Source organism: Coregonus clupeaformis, unplaced genomic scaffold (genome assembly GCF_020615455.1).
Source record: "Coregonus clupeaformis isolate EN_2021a unplaced genomic scaffold, ASM2061545v1 scaf0331, whole genome shotgun sequence".
Taxonomy (NCBI): Eukaryota; Metazoa; Chordata; class Actinopteri; order Salmoniformes; family Salmonidae; genus Coregonus; species Coregonus clupeaformis.
The window spans coordinates 331096-351590 of NW_025533786.1; the positions used below are offsets into that span (position 1 = coordinate 331096).

Consider the following 20495-nt stretch of genomic DNA (forward strand, 5'->3'; position numbering starts at 1 on the left):
AGATGAATTTCCAAGAAATGTGTCCAGCCATTTATCGTGGTAGAACTCACAGGAGGATCTTTCGAGGTGGACGCAACAGGTGGAGACATGAGTTTCTGACGGATTGCGGAATAAAACAACTGCGCAAGAAGACTTCATACCATGCAGATATATGTATGAAATGTTTCACTTACACAAACGCATGGTAGATGAACGCCCAGGCTCGTGGTCTCTCCAGCACGTTGTACAGCAAGTTTTGCAGCCTTCGGTAACGGACGTTTCTCCGGCCGCTCTGAGCGCTGTATATCAGCGGCTTTCCCAGCAGGCTGAGCCGGGCTCCCTTGTTTCCCCTCAGGCTCTCCGAACCCCCGGCACCTGTAGCGCTGGAGGCCGACAGCAAACCGTCCCCAGCACTGGCGTTGTTCATCATCCTTCCGCCGGACTCCACATCTTTCAAGTCATAGCCCTCGGCGCGGTGGCCGGGAGAGGTTTTCATCCAGAGCCCCCTACCGCCTTCATCTCCGCTGTGATTGCGGGGCATGGCATCACCAGGGCGGGCATGAAGTGCTGCTGTGCAAAGGTCCTCTGGGGCATGCGTGGCTGTCTTTGAGGTGTAGATGAGGAGCTCTCTGAATTAACAGCAAATTAAGTATTCCAGCTCCTTGGAGTTAGATATGAAACCATAGCCAAGGCACGCTGTTTACCGCGTCTGTGTTTTGACCGCCCTCTTTCGCCCTGTCAACCATCAGCACTCCACATGCACTGTCGGGTTTTTCCAAAGCTGTGTGTCGCCTGCGCGTAAACGAAATGCACAGCGCCCGCGATTTTTAAGTGGGCGCGTCTTGAGGTCCAGTTCCAACAAATTGTCACCCCTATCCCAGATAGTTTAAAGGGGAGTTGTAGTCAGCACGACATCACTCGGCTCGTATGGTTTTGCATAAACACACAGGAAGTGAATTTCTCCGATGAAAGGCGACTTTCTCACCAGTGCGCGGTGCTCAGCCTGTTGCTTCTGATATAAATGTCTGCGGCGGAGGTGCACGATGATGGCTGAGGCCAGCCAATAGTGCGCATTAAATGCTAAAGAGAACGCACCACACTAATGATTTCCAATTGAAGTATTTGTCAAGGTATTGATGACAATTCCGTATCTTCAGATATTTTCGTGTCAGCATATCCTCGTTCCTCTTGCTTGGAAGTTCTTAGTGATTGAAAGATGTTTCATTGTCAATTGAGCGCTTGAAACACAAGTCGCATGAAAACCACGATTTTATTGTTGGCACTCAATTTCCCTTTAGGCAAAAACGATGCAAATAACTAAAGTGCAAAATAACGAGACGCCTTCGAATGCTCTATAAAGTAGGCCTAGTCTATAGCTTAATTAATTTTCCATTCAGAAGTTAAAATATATTCCAGTCGATGGAAAAATAAACCGCAAACGGTATGACATCTGTATAAAATATCTAGACTACAGTAACCTACACAGATGAAAAAGTCATTCTGAATTCCACCCGCCGGCGCGCCACCCAAAACGACAGACTATAGCAAAAATAATAATTATAAACGTCTCGGATTTATTAATAATTATGTGAAGAATTCCCACTTATTAATATCCCCTCTTCTCCCCTTCTCTAATTTCTCTGTCAGCAGCTGCTGTCCCCGTGACCACGTGACATGGCCAGAAATAAAATACCAGACACCGTGCAATGTAATAACCTACACATTGGATAGGTTGTTATATCTTATACATTTCCCAATTACAAAAATGATACATTTGGTTGATCTACAAACAGAAATAGTTAACTAATTAATAGGGGGATGGAGAACTTGGTTAGTTCATTTTGTTACTGAATGGTCGATGCTGCAAGATGTTGTTTTTCTGTAAAGCTGTTGCCTGTAGAGGAAGTTGTGGCATGTGGCTTATTATTTTCTTATTCAGTGAACACACATTTCCTTTTGTCTATACCGCAAGCGTTATAGAAAAGCAGTCATTATAGTATTCAATACTACAATAGCACTTCTCAGAACTTCTGTAGCCTGGTCTCAGCTCTGTTTGTGCTCTTGCCAACACTCAATTGCTAATTGTCAAGCCTAACAATGAAGTTGGCATGATAGCACAAAAAGACTGGCACTCAGGCAAGCTTGTCTGCTGGAAGCATTCACATACAATGGGCTGGTCACAGTCTATACAGTCAAATAGACGTGTAATTTAACCCATTAAGACTGTGTGGCAGCTAGCCTAGCGGTTGGGCCAATAACAGAAAGGTCGCTGGTTCGAATCCCCGAGCAGACTAGGTGAAAAACATTATAGCCTATCTGTTGATGTGTCTTTGAGCAAGGCACTATAATTGCACCCTAATTGCTCTTGTAAGTCTCTCTGGATAACAGTGTCTGCAAAAATGTAGGCTACTATAGTGGCTTATTCCATTTTCCATTTTAGTAATATAGCAGATGCTCTTATCCAGAGCGACTTACAGTTAATGAGTGCATACATTTTTCATATTCTCTTATGTTTCGTCATCATGTAAGGCCATTTTTTGACATTTAAGTGCTGACCATGGAGGGACAAGACTCGTTTTGATGGCAGAAAGACCATTAAATGACATAAAAGTGAGAGGGGACAATGGAGTATATTCTCTGGATGACAGCAGGCTCTGCCATACCACAAGAGCCTGTAAGCGTCAGCACCCTGTCACCTAACTACATAGCTCTGACCCTTCGACAGGTCTGCACACACAGGATCTCTCTAGTAGAGGTTAGCGCCTCTGTCCTTCCAATCCACCCTCTCCAGAAGTGCATACAGTATATCAGGGGCGGACTGGGACTAGAACTCAGCCCTGACATTTCTAACACACCGGAAAAATGTTTTCCTCGAGACCCCCACACCGGCCCATTTCTTCCCTTGAGGCCCCCATTATTAGCCAGATAATGATCATTTTTTTGCAAAATACCCAAGTGAGACAAGTCCACTAGGCTAAAAATGGACCAGCCCATCTGGCATTTCGGGCAAACCGTCCCTGCAGTTTATGATAGGCACACAGAGATAAACTCCATCCGTACACTGATGATCATCTGACAAAACTACACCATCTGCTGGTGATTACTGGTTAGTTACTCAGTAGGTTATTGTATTGCACCGTCTCGGAAACCATCATTGTCCCCCACTAAGAAATCGGGGAGGGGACTGTGGATCTGTCTCCATCTGTTCGTTCTTATGTTTGTACGTTAGTCACATGCGGTATCTCAGACAGCTCTGGGCCGATTTTGACGAAACTTGGATGAATGATGCGTCTTGCCATAGAGATCCGGCCTTGTTTTGAAGGCCTTGTTTTGAAGTGACATGAATTTACTGTAACCGTTTTCTGGTTGTTTGTTTGACTATATGCTTGAAAACCGCATTTCAGGCACTATGCATCAGTTATGACACAGTAGTATGGTATTTCAATTATGCATGGGAAGTGGATTGTGTAATTCAAAATAAACTATACACACAATGCATTTTTTCTTGGCAAATGATTTAAACCAAAACTCAGTATGCTGTAAATGCATCCCTTTTTGCTAAATCTACAGTTATTCTTTGCAACTCAGATATGTGGTGCATCAGTTTCCTGTGCCAAGCCCAACTTCCTGTAATTTCTGAGGGCCTCTTGCACCTAAGACGGTGTCAGTAGATGTTTCTTAAAGCTTTATATTCCCCAGTACTGTACATGCAGTGAAAACTCAACAACTCAAAACCCTCAAAGCAGAGTGCACACAGATCTAACATCAGAGAACCCTACCCTGAATCCTAACATTAACCATTTAGGAGGATTTTAAATATCTGACCCCGCATCATTGGTTAGAGGGATCTACTCTCTCCTCTGAACACGTCATCCAACGGGAGGATCCTAGATGCAGAATGTAAGCCACCTGGGCTGTTTCCCAACCATGTCCCCTCAATGCACAGAACACAGAGGAGGTCAACATAAAGAGAACAAACATTATGAAAATAATGACCATGATTATATTTCCATTTCCATTCTTCTCTGTGTGTTCTATTACTGATGAACCATAAAGATCACCATCATTTGGCCGTTAATGGAAGCGGTCACTTCCTGGGAGCTGGAAGATAAGTATCTTGACTGTATTATGCTGTATGATCTCTGGTCCTCTCTCTCACACACACACACACACACACACACACACACACACACACATACACACACACACACACACACACACACACGCACAGGTCGTGAGCTCTGATCCAGTGACAAGGGGCAGGAGCTAGATTGCCTGCAGATGTTGTTTCGTGGGGCCCTCCGCTTTCCTAACGAGAGGATGTGAAACATAAATCTCCGGGGCCCATGTTGCCATGTGTCCTGTAAGAGGTCGAACGAGAGGCCATTTTGGTACAACTTCCCCTTTCAGTGAGAGAAACCAACGTAGTCATGAATGAAGGAACTATTTGAAGGAACTATTTAACAGAGTCAAAGCTATCCTGCAGAGTTTTATATGCAAAGTTGAAAACGTTCGTAGAGTTGTTTGCCCATTATTTTGCTTACTCCACTTCTCCCAAACAATTATTGCGTTACACTTTTTAGGTTAAAATATGTGGTCAGAGAAAGTAAATATACTTTCCATATTCTGAGGGAACTCTCACACACCAAAGACAAAGAAAAGGGACAACCTTCCTTGTAATGTTACAAATGATTAAGGACTGACTGATTAGGTGGGGGACTGGCAGAACTAGGGCGCGCTTTGGTCCTGTTTTAATTCTTTAAAACATTGACTTAGTGGTGTTGCCATCATAGTACAAAAATAAAACGTAATTTATCAGTGTAGGTACTCGGTATAGAGAAGGGTGGACACGCTATCCCCCTTAGGAAAGGAGTAGTGTAGCAACCTTAGGCCAACACCTAGCGAGCTCGTCAAGAGGTTCAGACCTCTTGCCGTAATGGTTAAGGCGTTGGCTTCACAGTCGCTGGTTTGAGTCCCGGTCGGGGCTACCCCCCGAATTTGCTACAACATACAGTACCAGTCAAAAGTTTGGACAGACCAACTCATTCAAGGGTTTTTCTTTATTTTTACTATATTTTACATTGTATAATAATAGTGAAGACATCAAAACTATGAAATAACACATATAGAATCATGTAGTAACCAAAAAAGTGTTAAACAAATCAAAATATATTTCATATTTGAGATTCTTCAAAGTAGCCACCCTTTGCCTTGATGACAGCTTTGTACACTATTGGCATTCTCTCAACCAGCTTCATGAGGTAGTCACCTGGAATGCATTTCAATTAACAGGTGTGCCTTCCTAAAAGTTCATTTGTGGAATTTATTTCCTTCTTAATGTGTTTGAGCCAATCAGTTGTGTTGTGACAAGGTAGGAGTGGAATACAGAAGACAGCCCTATTTGGTAAAATACCAAGTCCATATTATGGCAAGAACAGCTCAAATAAGCAAAGAGAAACGACAGTCCATCATTACTTTAAGACATGAAGGTCAGTCAATACGGAACATTTAAAATAACTTTTAAAGTTTTTTCATGTGCAGTCACAAAAACCATCAAGTGCTATGATGAAACTGGCTTTCATGAGGACCGTGACAGGAATGGAAGACCCTGTCACGACTTCCGCCGAAGTTGGTGCCTCTCCTTGTGCGGGCGGCTATCGGCGGTCGTCGTCACCGGCTTTCTAGCTGCCACCGATCTGCGTTTCTGTTTTCCATTGGTTTTGTCTTGTTTGTACACACCTGGTTCCCATTGTATGATGATTATTTCCCTATTTAACCCTCTGGTTCCCACATGGTTTTGTGCGTGTTTGTTCGTTGTGTTGTGTCATACACTTTTGTGAGCTGGTGTGTTTTCCCTGCGTGGAAATTAGTGTTTGTTTTTCAGAGTAAAGTACGTTGTGTACTCAGTTCTGTGTCCTGCGCCTGACTCATTTGACACCTGATAGAAACACGCACCTAATATGGAGTCAGCAGGTGCAGCCAGTCCTCTGGTACCTGTGGAGGAGCGCGTCCAGCAGCACGTGACGATGCTCCAGAATCTGGGCACTGCGATGGATCGCGTGTTGTAGACCATGGAGCGATGGGAGAGAGGGGATTTTCCCACAACCCCAACTTCAGGTCAACCCACACCGATGTCCACCCCTCCGTCACCTGGACCCAATGGGATTCGGCTCTCGCTCCCGAGGCATATGATGGGATGGCTGCCGGGTGCCAGGGGTTCCTGCTCCAGGTGGAGCTCTACCTGGCGACCATCCACCCGGCTCCCTCGGGATACAAGAGCGTGTCCGCCCTCATCTCCTGTCTGTCTGGGAGAGCGCTGGAGTGGGCCAACGCCGAATGGGGAGGAATAGACGCAGCGTTGGTTTGCTATGAGGATTTCACCCGCCGCTTCCGGGCGGTTTTTGATCATCCACCGGAGGGGAGAGCGGCGGGGGAACGCTTGTTCCACCTCAGACAGGGGAAGAGGAGCGCACAGGACTTCGCACTGGACTTCCGGACCTTGGCGGCCAGCGCGGGATGGAATGAGAGGGCCCTGATCGACCATTACCATTGTAGTCTACGTGAGGACGTTTGTCGGGAGCTGGCATGCAGGGACACCACCCTTACCCTCAACCAGCTGGTGTATAACCTGTTGGCCACCCGCGGACGTCCGGATTAGGGTCCGTTCCTTCCATCCCCTAGCACCTCCAACCCTACCCCTATGGAGCTCGGAGGTGCTGCTCCTAGGGTGACCAGAGGAGGGGCCGGTTCCTGCACCAAGTGTGGCCGCAGAGGACACACTGCTGGTCGGTGCTGGGGAGGTTCCCCAGGGAGTCGAGGCAGCAGGCAGGGCAATGGTGGGTCATCCTAGGTGAGTAGGCACCTGATTTACCCAGAGCTCCCTGTTGTGCACATGTATGTTTGTATAGAATTTCCGGAGTTTTCCCCACATTCCCAGCATAAGGCGCTAGTCGATTCAGGCGCAGCTGGGAACTTTATTGACAGTTCATTTGTACGTAGATTAGGGATCCCTATTGTTCCTGTTGATGATACAACAGCCATGATAAAGCATAAGATTGACACGTACTTGATAGAGGTTGAGCTACCTTCTCTAAGATTCAACCCCATGTTCCTTGTACTGGAATTCTCAACAGACATGGACCCTCAAGATTCCTCACTGATCTTACAGTATGAGTTAACTGCTTGAACCAAAGATTCCTACCTGCCCATCCATCTTTAATTTCCAAACAGAATAATTAAATCCATATTCCTTCCATTTAGTTTCTCTCTTCCCTAACGAGCGGTATTGAGCAGATATATCTTCTTGTCTTCCATTAAAATCAAACAACTCATCCTGTACCTCCATGATAGTATTCTCCCTCTAACATTACTCAAAATAAATTAGCAATCACTCATAACCCTCTTCCACTTCATATCATTGTACAAAATATACTTCCTTTCACTAGGTGAAACAGCTTCTACTTCTTATCCTCATAACAACACTTCTTCTCCATAATTATCTCTCCACATGAGAGGAATATCACCTCTACACATTCCTTCTCTCACATCTACAAGCAAGATGAGCTGTACCACCCATCCTAACCCTAATGACAGTCTTTTCCTCTAAAATTGGTGCTGGAGCGATTAGCTCCCTTGTAATCAAATGTGATATATTTATAGCTTTAATAACTGTCAATGTTGAAAGAGTTGAATTGCTTCTCACTGTTGTTTTAATAGACTGAAGTGTTGATGTCATTGTTGTTGATTCATCCATTTTCCCCATAGCTTTGAACTCTTTACTTATATTTCCATCTATCACCACTAGTGTCACTACATTAACTCTCAGTCCCAACTCTAATCCCTCACTTTCAAACTGTTGATTATAAAAAATACATTTATAATCACCTTGATCTTCCTGCTGGGAATTGTAAATATAGATACTGCAATCACCCTCAATCTTCACTCTTCTCTTATCATTCAACAACGCATACTTTCTCAATGCAACTGCTCCTAACAGATCTAAACTCCTGCCATATCTATCTTCCCACTGAACTCTAAATTTCCCTTTACCACTGTTCTCTCTCTCTTACTACTAACATTGTAGCTTAGCTGACTGTCCTAGAGTTCCTTCAACCCTAGTTTTCTTAACTTTTTAGTCTGACTTTTCTCCCCTAATTTCCCCCCAAAACCATTTCACTGATTTATCCACAAATTCCTTTCCCTCTAATTTTTCAAAAACCATTTCACTGATTTATCCACAAATTCCGTTCCCACTAATTTTAGGATATGTGATCGGGAAGTCCCCACCTGCTTATGACTTCTTTACACAAAAACTTGGCAAACGATTGAGCATCTTTTAGCTTAGTTTGTCATCTTATTCCCCTCTTGGTGTAGGAATGTAACCAAGAATAACAGTCACCCCCTTTTAAACATTATTTTTCAGACAGATTGTCCTCCTGCCTATGACATAGTCAATCTATTCAAGCAAATATGGTTCCCAAAAACCCTACTCCTTTGTAATCTTTCACCTAATCTCCCCCTTGCAACATTAGCTAACCCCTAGCTTCCTAAATCATCAGACCTAATAGGTCCAGAGGCGCTACTATCAACCCCTCATGGTTTCTCCCAAAACAACAATTGATTCCTACTCTAAGGATTTTTTCTTGTCTTCAAAACACCTGCTTTTGAAAGTTCTTCAATTTCTGGTTCAATCCCTTGGATTGCTTCATCTTTCAATGGATACTGATTCTTCCAAGGAGGTCTTCCTCCTCGTCGAAGTTCAACTTTCACCTCATTTGTTGGATCTTTTTCCCCTAACTGGTGCTACCAGCTGACACCCCCCTTTCTGATCTTATAGGCACCCCTAGAATCCTTGCTCCTTGCCCCTATAAGGGTTCACCTGTCCTCCAGATGATCTTCACTTGCTCCTGTATCTTCCTCTCCAATTCTGTGTCTTTCCAGAAACTGTCTATGGATATGAAACAACTTGTACCACTAGTTGTGGCTGGCACAATTGCATTTGACCTTGTTCAGTTGAAGCTGTGGCAGTGATTGTTGATTTGGTGCACACTGATTCTTCATAACCAAAGCTTATTTCTTCTCCTTCTTCTTCTCCCCCAGTTGTATTTGATCAAGTTTTCTGAGAGTTTCTTGGTCCTGTTCTTTCTAGTTGTGTTCCTTTTTCCTCTACAGATCCATTTGATGGGCTATATAATCTCTATAGACACCTTTTGTCATGCTTCCAAGTCCAACCACCTCTGCCAGTTTGCTCCTTACTTGTGAGGGCAGTCCCATCTGCAGTTTAGCTCTCAACCCTCCTCTCCTCCTTTTCTGCATCCTTTGACTCTCTGTGTCCCCTATCCTCCCGGCCGGCTCGGTCCTCCCCTCCAGCTCCGTGGCTTGATGACTCATTGCGAGCTCACAGAACAGAGCTCCGGGCAGCGGAGCGGAAATGGAAGAAAACTAAACTCCCTGCCGACCTGGCATCTTTTCACTCCCTCCTCTCTACATTTTCTTCATCTGTTTCTGCTGCTAAGGCCACTTTCTACCACTCTAAATTCCAAGCATCTGCCTCTAACCCTAGGAAGCTCTTTGCCACATTTTCCTCCCTCCTGAATCCCCCCCTCTCTCTGTGGATGACTTCATCAACCACTTTGAAAAGAAGGTTGACGACATCCGATCCTCGTTTGTTAAGTCTAATGACACTGCTGGTCCTACTCACACTGCCCTACCCTATGCTTTGACTTCTTTCTACCCTCTCTCTCCAGATAAAATCCTGCGACTTGTGACTGCAGGCTGCCCAACAACCTGCCCGCTTGACCCCATCCCCTCCTCTCTTCTCCAGACCATCTCCGGTGACCTTCTCCCCTACCTCACCTCGCTGATCAACTCATCCTTGACCGCTGGCCATGTCCCTTCCGTCTTCAAGAGAGCGAGAGTTGCTCCCCTTCTCAAAAAACCAACACTCGATCCCTCTGATGTCAACAACTACAGACCAGTATCCCTTCTTTCTTTTCTTTCCAAAACTATTGAGCGTGCCGTCTTTAGCCAACTCTCTTGCTATCTCTCTCAGAATGACCTTCTTGATCCAAACCAGTCAGGTTTCAGGACTGGTCATTCAACTGAGACTGCTCTTCTCTGTGTCACGGAGGCTCTCCGCACTGCTAAAGCTAACTCTCTCTCCTCTGCTCTTGTCCTTCTAGACCTGTCTGCTGCCTTTGATACTGTGAACCATCAGATCCTCCTCTCCACCCTCTCCGAGCTGGGCATCTCCGGCGCGGCTCACTCCTGGATTGCGTCCCTACCTGACCGGTCGCTCCTACCAAGTGGCGTGGCGAGAAGCTGTCTCCGCACCACGTGCTCTCACCACTGGTGTCCCCCAGGGCTCAGTTCTAGGCCCTCTCCTTTTCTCCCTATACACCAAGTCACTTGGCTCTGTCATATCCTCACATGGCCTCTCCTATCATTGCTACACTGACGATACACAACTAATCTTCTCCTTTCCCCCTTCTGATAACCAGGTGGCGAATCGCATCTCTGCATGTCTGGCAGACATATCAGTATGGATGACGGATCACCACCTCAAGCTGAACCCTGGCAAGACGGAGCTGCTCTTCCTCCCCGGGGAAGGACTGCCCGTTCCATGATCTCGCCATCACGGTTGACAACTCTGTTGTGTCCTCCTCCCAGAGTGCGAAGAGCCTTGGCGTGACCCTGGACAACACCCTGTCGTTTCTCCGCTAACATCAAGGCGGTGACCCGCTCCTGCAGGTTCATGCTCTACAACATTCGGAGAGTACGACCCTGCCTTACACAGGAAGCGGCACAGGTCCTAATCCAGGCACTTGTCATCTCCCGTCTGGATTACTGCAACTCGCTGTTGGCTGGCCTCCCTGCCTGTGCCATTAAACCCCTACAACTCATCCAGAATGCCGCAGCCCGTCTGGTGTTCAACCTTCCCAAGTTCTCTCACGTCACCCCCCTCCTCCGCACACTCCACTGGCTTCCAGTTGAAGCTCGCATCCGTTACAAGACCATGGTGCTTGCCTATGGAGCAGTGAGGGGAACGGCACCTCTGTACCTTCGGGCTCTGATCAGTCCCTACACCCAAACGAGGGCATTGCGTTCATCCACCTCTGGCCTGCTGGCTCCCTTCCTCTGCGGAAGCATAGTTCCCGCTCAGCCCAGTCAAAACTGTTCGCTGCTCTGGCACCCCAATGGTGGAACAAGCTCCCTCACGACGCCAGGACAGCGGAGTCACTCACCACCTTCCGGAGACATTTGAAACCCCACCTCTTTAAGGAATACCTGGGATAGGATAAAGTAATCCTTCTACCCCCCCCCAAAAAAAAAATTTGTAAAGTGGTTATCCCACTGGCTATAGGGTGAATGCACCAATTTGTGAGTCGCTCTGGATAAGAGCGTCTGCTAAATGACGTAAATGTGCCCTTGAGCAAGGCACTTAACCCTACAGTGGGGAAAAAAAGTATTTAGTCAGCCACCAATTGTGCAAGTTCTCCCACTTAAAAAGATGAGAGAGGCCTGTAATTTTCATCATAGGTACACGTCAACTATGACAGACAAAATGAGGGAAAAAAATCCAGAAAATCACATTGTAGGATTTTTTATGAATTTATTTGCAAATTATGGTGGAAAATAAGTATTTGGTCAACAACAAAAGTTTCTCAATACTTTGTTATATACCCTTTGTTGGCAATGACACAGGTCAAACGTTTTCTGTAAGTCTTCACAAGGTTTTCACACACTGTTGCTGGTATTTTGGCCCATTCCTCCATGCAGATCTCCTCTAGAGCAGTGATGTTTTGGGGCTGTCGCTGGGCAACACGGACTTTCAACTCCCTCCAAAGATTTTCTATGGGGTTGAGATCTGGAGACTGGCTAGGCCATTCCAGGACCTTGAAATGCTTCTTACGAAGCCACTCCTTCGTTGCCCGGGCGGTGTGTTTGGGATCATTGTCATGCTGAAAGACCCAGCCACGTTTCATCTTCAATGCCCTTGCTGATGGAAGGAGGTTTTCACTCAAAATCACATGATAAATGGCCCCATTCATTCTTTCCTTTACACGGATCAGTCGTCCTGGTCCCTTTGCAGAAAAACAGCCCCAAAGCATGATGTTTCCACCCCCATGCTTCACAGTAGGTATGGTGTTCTTTGGATGCAACTCAGCATTCTTTGTCCTCCAAACACGACAAGTTCTATTTTGGTTTCATCTGACCATATGACATATGACATTCTCCCAATCCTCTTCTGGATCATCCAAATGCACTCTAGCAAACTTCAGACGGGCCTGGACATGTACTGGCTTAAGCAGGGGGACACGTCTGCACTGCAGGATTTGAGTCCCTTGCGGCGTAGTGTGTTACTGATGGTAGGCTTTGTTACTTTGGTCCCAGCTCTCTGCAGGTCATTCACTAGGTCCCCCGTGTGGTTCTGGGATTTTTGCTCACCGTTCTTGTGATCATTTTGACCCCATGGGGGTGAGATCTTGCGTGGAGCCCCAGATCGAGGGAGATTATAAGTGGTCTTGTATGTCTTCCATTTCCTAATAATTGCTCCCACAGTTGATTTCTTCAAACCAAGCTGCTTACCTATTGCAGATTCAGTCTTCCCAGCCTGGTGCAGGTCTACAATTTTGTTTCTGGTGTCCTTTGACAGCTCTTTGGTCTTGGCCATAGTGGAGTTTGGAGTGTGACTGTTTGAGGTTGTGGACAGGTGTCTTTTATACTGATAACAAGTTCAAACAGGTGCCATTAATACAGGTAACGAGTGGAGGACAGAGAAACCTCTTAAAGAAGAAGTTACAGGTCTGTGAGAGCCAGAAATCTTGCTTGTTTGTAGGTGACCAAATACTTATTTTCCACCATAATTTGCAAATAAATTCATTAAAAATCCTACAATTTGATTTTCTGGATTTTTCTTCTTCAATTTGTCTGTCATAGTTGACGTGTACCTATGATGAAAATGACAGGCCTCTCTCATCTTTTTAAGTGGGAGAACTTGCACAATTGGTGGCTGACTAAATACTTTTTTTCCCCACTGTAATTGCTCCTGTAAGTCGCTCTGGATAAGAGCGTCTGCTAAATGACTAAAATGTAAATGTAAATGTAAAATTGACATCTCAATTTGACTCACATCTGGATCATTTCCAACAATATTTCTCCCCACTTGATGAACTCTTCACACATAGGCTCTCAGATTTTCTTGTTGTCCTAGTGGATCAATCAGAATGTTGTCAGAATGCACATTTGTTGGAAACATATATTTCAGTGCTCTCCACAGCCAGTTTCCACTTGCAGCCAACAATTCAGAGTCATTCACTTCAGTCCCCACATATCTATTAAGTCCCGCTCTCTGAAAAATTTCTTCCATATCTGGACTCCCAAGGAGATTAGCCAAAAGTCTCTTAATGTCTCCTATGGCTGACTGTGTTCCCACCATAATTTCTTCCAATTTTGAAATCCAAGGATATGCTCCATCTTGAAGAGTAGACAGCTTCTCAAGTATATCTGACATATCGGTATTCTTCAAAGGCTTATATTCTAAATTCTGTCCTCGAAATATAATCTTGCATCATCTTCTTACTTGTGCTCTCTTTCCTTGGCCTCAATGTATTATTCTTCTCCAATTCTTGGGATCCTTTTCTCAGCAGTTTTTTCTTCTGTACCTTCAGCTTCTTGAGTTGTTGTTCCAGTTCTCTTACTTCTTCTAAATTATTCGCTTTATCCAGGCATAATACGCATCAGTCTATATCTCTTTCTATTTCTTCTTTGCTAATCATTGTAGGATAAAATCCTCTTGAACATAAAGCACCTTTAATCTCCAAATCTTCATTGCTTTCTCCATCTTCACTTTCATCAGAGATCGAATCTCTAGTATCCTTCTTCTTCCTTCAACTTCCATCACCCCTTCTTTCCTCTCTTGCCAACTTCCTTCTGATCACAGAGTCATATCCACCCATGATCTCTTCTCAATCACTCTGATCATCATCATCATCTTCATCTTCAAGTTCCATCTTCCTGAACCTCACTCCACCCTTAGTTTCCAGACATCTCATTTTCTTCTCACTTTTTGAGTTTTGGATTCATCTTTATGGTCGTTTCTGCTTTTCCTCTCTCTATTATTCAATCACTTTCATCATGTTGATGACGTCAGGGTTAAAAATCCCTTCCACTGGCCATGGTTGTTCAATGTCAGGCCAACGTTTATTCCCTTTCCAGATAACCTTACAATAGCATTAACTAAAGGATTACTATTTTCTACTACATCAACAGGAGTAATTACTTTAATAGTTTTTATGTCATTTTTCCCCCTTGTAACAACTCTTTTATATTCCTTTATTGTGAATTATTTTATTATTTTAGACTATGTAGCTTATTGTTTCCCTCTTTTTTTTCTCTATTTTTTCCCCAAATTAATTAATTAATCAATTAATTTATTCATCAATTTACTTATTTATTCATTTTATTTTATTTTATTTTACCAAATTATTGATTAGTGGCAATCTTACCACATCCCATCAGAAAATAAATGAAAGTAGTCAACTTCAGAGCAACCCAAAAAATAAAGACCTCTAATCCAGCAACACTACAGCACTCACAAGTCAATTGCCTAATAAGCACCCAATTACCTTAATTTTACAGAATATTGTCAGTACTCGATTTCCCCCTTAACTCTAATCAAACCCACTCATGCACAAAAACTCCAAAATGCAATTCTTATTTTCATCAATTGATCAGTCTGTTGCCAAGTCCTTGTCAAATTGTCATAACATCAAATATGCTAGGCACACAAAATATCCTCTATGGGAAGGTAAGTTTTGTAAATAGAACAGTACTAGCCTTGATTTGACTTGATCCGTTGCAGCACACTCTGTCGCATGATGCACTCGTCAGCACTTCCTCTCTCTCTCTGTCTCCTCCTTCTTATCAAATCAAATTGTATTTGTCACATGTGCCGAATACAACAGGTGCAGACATTACAGTGAAATGCTTACTTACAGCCCTTAACCAACAGTGCATTTATTTTTAACAAAAAAAGTAAAAATAAAACAACAACAAAAAAAGTGTTGAGAAAAAAAAGAGCAGAAGTAAAATAAAATAACAGTAGGGAGGCTATATATACAGAGGGGTACCGTTGCAGAGTCAATGTGCGGGGGCACCGGCTAGTTGAGGTAGTTGAGGTAATATGTACATGTGGGTAGAGTTAAAGTGACTATGCATAAATAATTAACAGAGTAGCAGCAGCATAAAAAGGATGGGGTGGGGGGGCAGTGCAAATAGTCCGGGTAGCCATGATTAGCTGTTCAGGAGTCTTATGGCTTGGGGGTAGAAGCTGTTGAGAAGAACAAAGAAACAGACAAGAATTTAGTAGTTTATGCACTCACTGAGTTATTTCAACCATTCAATACCCCTCTGTTCACATTCACTCTAAGAAATAAGCCAACAACTTAACTCAGGAATAGTATAAATAGCTCAATAACATTTTATTTTAACAACTTATCTCTAGTTTATCAATTCGATAGGTCTCAAGCAAATAGTTTCATCGTTAAACAACAGTCGATTTAACAAACTGACTACACTATTAGTGTCTAAATCTCTTCTTTCTTCTCTGTCTGCTCTGAGTCTGCGTCTCCCAGCAGCTCAGTGCAGGCAGGGGAGTGGCATATTTGCTCTACGTAACTCTAAAGTCATAAAATCGCACGCATGCGTAGTACATTCACCAGTGCGATTTCAGAGTGGAGGGAGCTCTCTCCCAGCTCTCTCCCAGCTAGACAACAGAAAGTAGACAGTCCCGCTGTACTTCCTCTCTTTCCCCTCATAGACAAACAGTAACACTTAACAGAACTCACAAACCAACATAAAACATAAAACACAAATCCTACTTTGAAGTTTCTTAACGTCACTTATTCTAATCTGCAGATTTATAGTGATTTTCTTATCCATTACAAAACATCTCTATACACTGTTAGAAACTCCTCCCTGTAGGCTCATGATATTCTAATAGTTAGTAAACGTTCTCTTTTTATAGAGACTCATACGTTTTTTTAACCTTAACGTCCTTCCAGGGGGCTCATATATAGTTAACAATTATTAACGTTCTCACCAACGGAGACTCATAAGATTTTTTAACCTTAACTTATGTATTTCCTTATAAAAACAAAAACCCCTATCCTCAACCGAAACATGTATATGTATATATCTCTAACATAAATCTTATCCTAACATGAGTCGACACACAGTTTAAACACAACAGAGACGTCTTTATTTTATTATTTTTCTCTCTCCCACACACACACACACACACACACACACATACACAGTTTAAGAGGCTTTTCCCGTTCCTATGGACCTCTAAGGCAGTATTCTACCTCCATTGCGCCGTATATTTCCATTGTTCCTAAATTTCTGCTACCACGAGTTCGCGGACATCCGATGAGCGGTTACATCAATCATATACTTCGTCAACTATAAGTTGAGCGGTAACTTGCAACCGAATATATATACCACAACCCAAAGTCCCCGGGACTTACCTAAATTTACCTAACGTGCTTTTAGGATTTTTCGGCCCATCCTAATGATCGCCTCGTTAGAGGGCTTCCATAGATTCGCAATGTCCTAATTTGTATACATTTTCCTTGGCCTTATTCCTTCATTCTATTCTTCAATAGTTATAGACACTCCCCCCCTGTTTGTGTTGTTACCAGCGCATACACATTTAGAATTTTAGAACGGACTCCTATCCCACAGCAAATAACAGCAAAACTTGCACACATAGTTCTTTTAAACGGTACATTTCTCCAGCGCACACACCCATAAGCAAGCGAACCAACCAGCGCACAAAATTGTGAGAAATCTCACCTTATGAGCCGCCGTCTTGAGCGAGAGTCACTTCGCAGCTCATGAATGGAACACTGGAGAGACGCATCACGCCCCAAATGTTCCTCGTCGCCATTCTGTTGTATCTAAAAAATTATGCTAATTATGCTGTGAGACCAAGGACTCAAAATAATATGTTGTTCTGTCCTCCTTTGTTTTAACCGTGGTATTTATATCCTATGCCCTATGTAACATAATATGGGTGTTTTCCCATAAACCAATCCCAGGACTCCACCTAACAGACTTCCTCGGCTTTAGGGTGCCCCTATAGAACTACTCTCCAGATGCTCCCTTAAGCTTAGTCAACATCCTCTAAAACCATTTGCAACCATTAGCAAAGTCATAAATTGTTTAAACACTACACTAGCACAGACTGGAATATGTTCTGGGATTCTTCAGATAGCATTGAGGAGTACATCACATCAGTCACTCGCTTCATCAATAAGTGCATCGATGACGTTGTCCCCACAGTGACCGTACGTACATACCCCAACCAGAAGCCATGGATTACAGGCAACATCCGCACTGAGCTAAAGGGTAGAGCTGCCGCTTTCAAGGAGCGGGACTCTAACCCGGAAGCTTATAAGAAATCCCGCTATGCCCTCCGACGAACCATCAAACAGGCAAAGAGTCAATAAAGGACTAAGATTGAATTGTACTACACCGGCTCTGACGCTTGTCGGATGTGGCAGGGCTTGAAAACTATTACAGACTACAAAGGGAACCACAGCCGTGAACTGCCCAGTGACACAAGCCTACCAGACGAGCTAAATCACTTCTATGCTCGCTTCGAGGCAAGCAACACTGAAGCATGCATGAGAGCATCAGCTGTTCCGGATGACTATGTGATCACGTAGCCGATGTGAGTAAGACTTTTAAGCAGGTCAACATTCACAAGGCCGCAGGGCCAGACGGATTACCAGGATGTGTACTCCGAGCATGTGCTGACCAACTGGCAAGTGTCTTCACTGATATTTTCAACATGTCCCTGACTGAGTCTGTAATACCAACATGTTTCAAGCAGACCACCATAGTCCCTGTGCCCAAGGACACTAAGATAACCTGCCTAAATGACTACCAACCCGTAGCACTCACGTCTGTAGCCATGAAGTGCTTTGAAAGGCTGGTCTTGGCTCACATCAACACCATTATCCCGGAAACCCTAGACCCACCTAATTTGCATACCGCCCCAACAGATCCACAGATGATGCAATCTCTATTGCACTCCACACTGCCCTTTCCCACCTGGACAAGAGGAACACCTACGTGAGAATGCTATTCATTGAATACAGCTCAGCGTTCAACACCATAGTGCCCTCAAAGCTCATCACTAAGCTAAGGATCCTGGGGCTAAACACCTCCCTCTGCAACTGGATCCTGGACTTCCTGACGGGCCGCCCCCAAGGTGGTAAGGGTAGGTAACAACATGTCTGCCACGCTGATGCTCAACACGAGGGCCCCTCAGGGGTGCATGCTCAGTCCCCTCCTGTACTCCCTGTTCACCCATGACTGCATGGTCAGGCATGACTCCAACACCATCATTAAGTTTGCCGACAACACAACAGTGGTAGGCCTGATCACCGACAACGATGAGACAACCTATAGGGAGGAGGTCAGAGACCTGGCCGTGTGGTGCCAGGATAACAACCTCTCCCTCAACGTGATCAAGACAAAGGAGGTGATTGTGGACTACAGGAAAAAAAAGAGGACTGAGCACGCCCCCATTCTCATCGACGGGGCTGTAATGGAACAGGTTGAGAGCATCAGGTTCCTTGGTGTCCACATCACCAACGAACTATCATGGTCCAAACACACGAAGACAGTCGTGAAGAGGGCACGACAAAACCTATTCCCCCTCAGGAGACTAAAAAGATTTGGCATGGGTCCTCAGATCCTCAAAAAGTTATACAGCTGCACCATCGAGAGCATCCTGACTGGTTGCATCACCGCCTGGTATGGCAACTGCTCGGCCTCCGACCGCAAGGCACTACAGAGAGTAGTGCGTACGGCCCAGTACATCACTGGGGTCAAGCTTCCTGCCATCCAGGACCTCTATACCAGGCGGTGTCAGAGGAAGGCCCTAAAAATTGTCAAAGACTCAAGCCACCCTAGTCATAGACTGTTCTCTCTGCTACCGCATGGCAAGCGATACCGGAGCGCCAAGTCTAGGTCCAAAAGGCTTCTCAACAGCTTCTACCCCAAAGCCATAAGACTCCTGAACAGCCAATCATGGCTACCCTGACTATTTGCACTGCCCCCCCACCCCACCCCACCCCATCCCCCTCTTTTACGCTGCTGCTACTCTGTTTACTATTTATGCATAGTCACTTTAACTCTACCCACATGTACATATGACCTCAATTACCTCAACTAACTATTTTACTGTTGCTCTTTAGCCATTTGCTTTTATTTTTTATTTTTCTTAATTAACACTTTTTTATTTTACATTTTTCTTTAAAAAACTGTATTGTTGGTTAAGGGCTTGTAAGTAAGCATTTCACTGTAATGTCTACACCTGTTGTATTCGGCGCATTTGGCAAATACAATTTGATTTGATTTGAGACCGGTGGAAATTTGTCCTTTGGTCTGGAGTCCAAATTGGAGATCTTTGGTTCCAACCGCCGTGTCTTTGTGAGACGCGGTGTGGGTGAACGGATGATCTCCACATGTGTATTTCCCACCATAAAGCATGGAGGAGGTGTTATGGTGTGGGGGTGCTTTGCTGGTGACACTGTCTGTGATTTATTTAGAATTCAAGGCACACTTAACCAGCATGGCTACCACAGCATTCTACAGCGATACACCATCCCATCTGGTTTGGGCTTAGTGGGACTATCATTTGTTTTTCAACAGGACATTGACCCAACACACCTCCAGGCTGTGTAAGGGCTATTTTACCAAGAAGGAGAGTGATGGAGTGCTGCATCAGATGACCTGGCCTCCACAATCCCCCGACCTCAACCAAATTGAGTTGGTTTGGGATGAGTCGGACCACAGAGTGAAGGAAAAGAAGCCAACAAGCGCTCAGCATATGTGCGAACTCCTTCAAAACTGTTGGAAAAGCATTCCAGGTGAAGCTGGTTGAGAGAATGACAAGAGTGTGCAAAGCTGTCATCAAGGCAAAGAGTGGCTACTTTGAAGAATCTCAAATCTCAAATATATGTTGATTTGTTTAACACCTTTTTGGTTACTACATGATTCCATATGTGTTATTTCATAGTTCTGATGTCTTCACTATTATTCTACAATGTAAAAAATTGTAAAAATAAAGAAAAACCCTTGAATGAGTAGGTGTGTCCAAACTTTTGACTGGTACTGTAGTTCCATAGTTGCTTTCCTTGACACTGCCCCTAATTGACCCATTTGTAGAATCCCTGTGTAGAATCACTGATCTACAAATAGTATTCCCTGCCACATCATAAGCTTTGTGCAATTAAGAGTCGTAGAGCTATGCCTCACCTGGCTTAAGCAATCCCCCCACCAAACACTCAAGCACAACCACATTGATTGATTGAAGACAGCTTGTGTCAATTAAATAACATTTCCTAAGATTTCCTACCTGCAGCAACCCTAGTTGATCATTCTTGAAATACTGATTAAAAAAAAGAAAAAAAGAAAACTTGCCCTAATGATGACATCCG

General features: G+C 44.2%; 1 protein-coding gene across 5 annotated transcripts in view; it reads right to left on the reverse strand.

Annotated features, from left to right (window-relative positions):
• The window catches only part of LOC121532517 (potassium voltage-gated channel subfamily KQT member 5), a 119116-nt gene extending 118374 nt beyond the window's left edge, over window positions 1–742 (reverse strand). For 4 of the 5 annotated variants that reach the window (XM_045214898.1, XM_045214896.1, XM_045214897.1 and 1 more), the window contains exon 1: window positions 174–742. In XM_045214898.1, the coding sequence (XP_045070833.1) occupies window positions 174–520 (347 nt within the window). In that variant the 5' untranslated portion in view covers window positions 521–742. The remainder of the gene's footprint in view (window positions 1–173) is intronic. The other variant, XM_045214899.1, reaches the window with a different exon arrangement.
• Window positions 743–20495: the final 19753 nt, after the last annotated feature.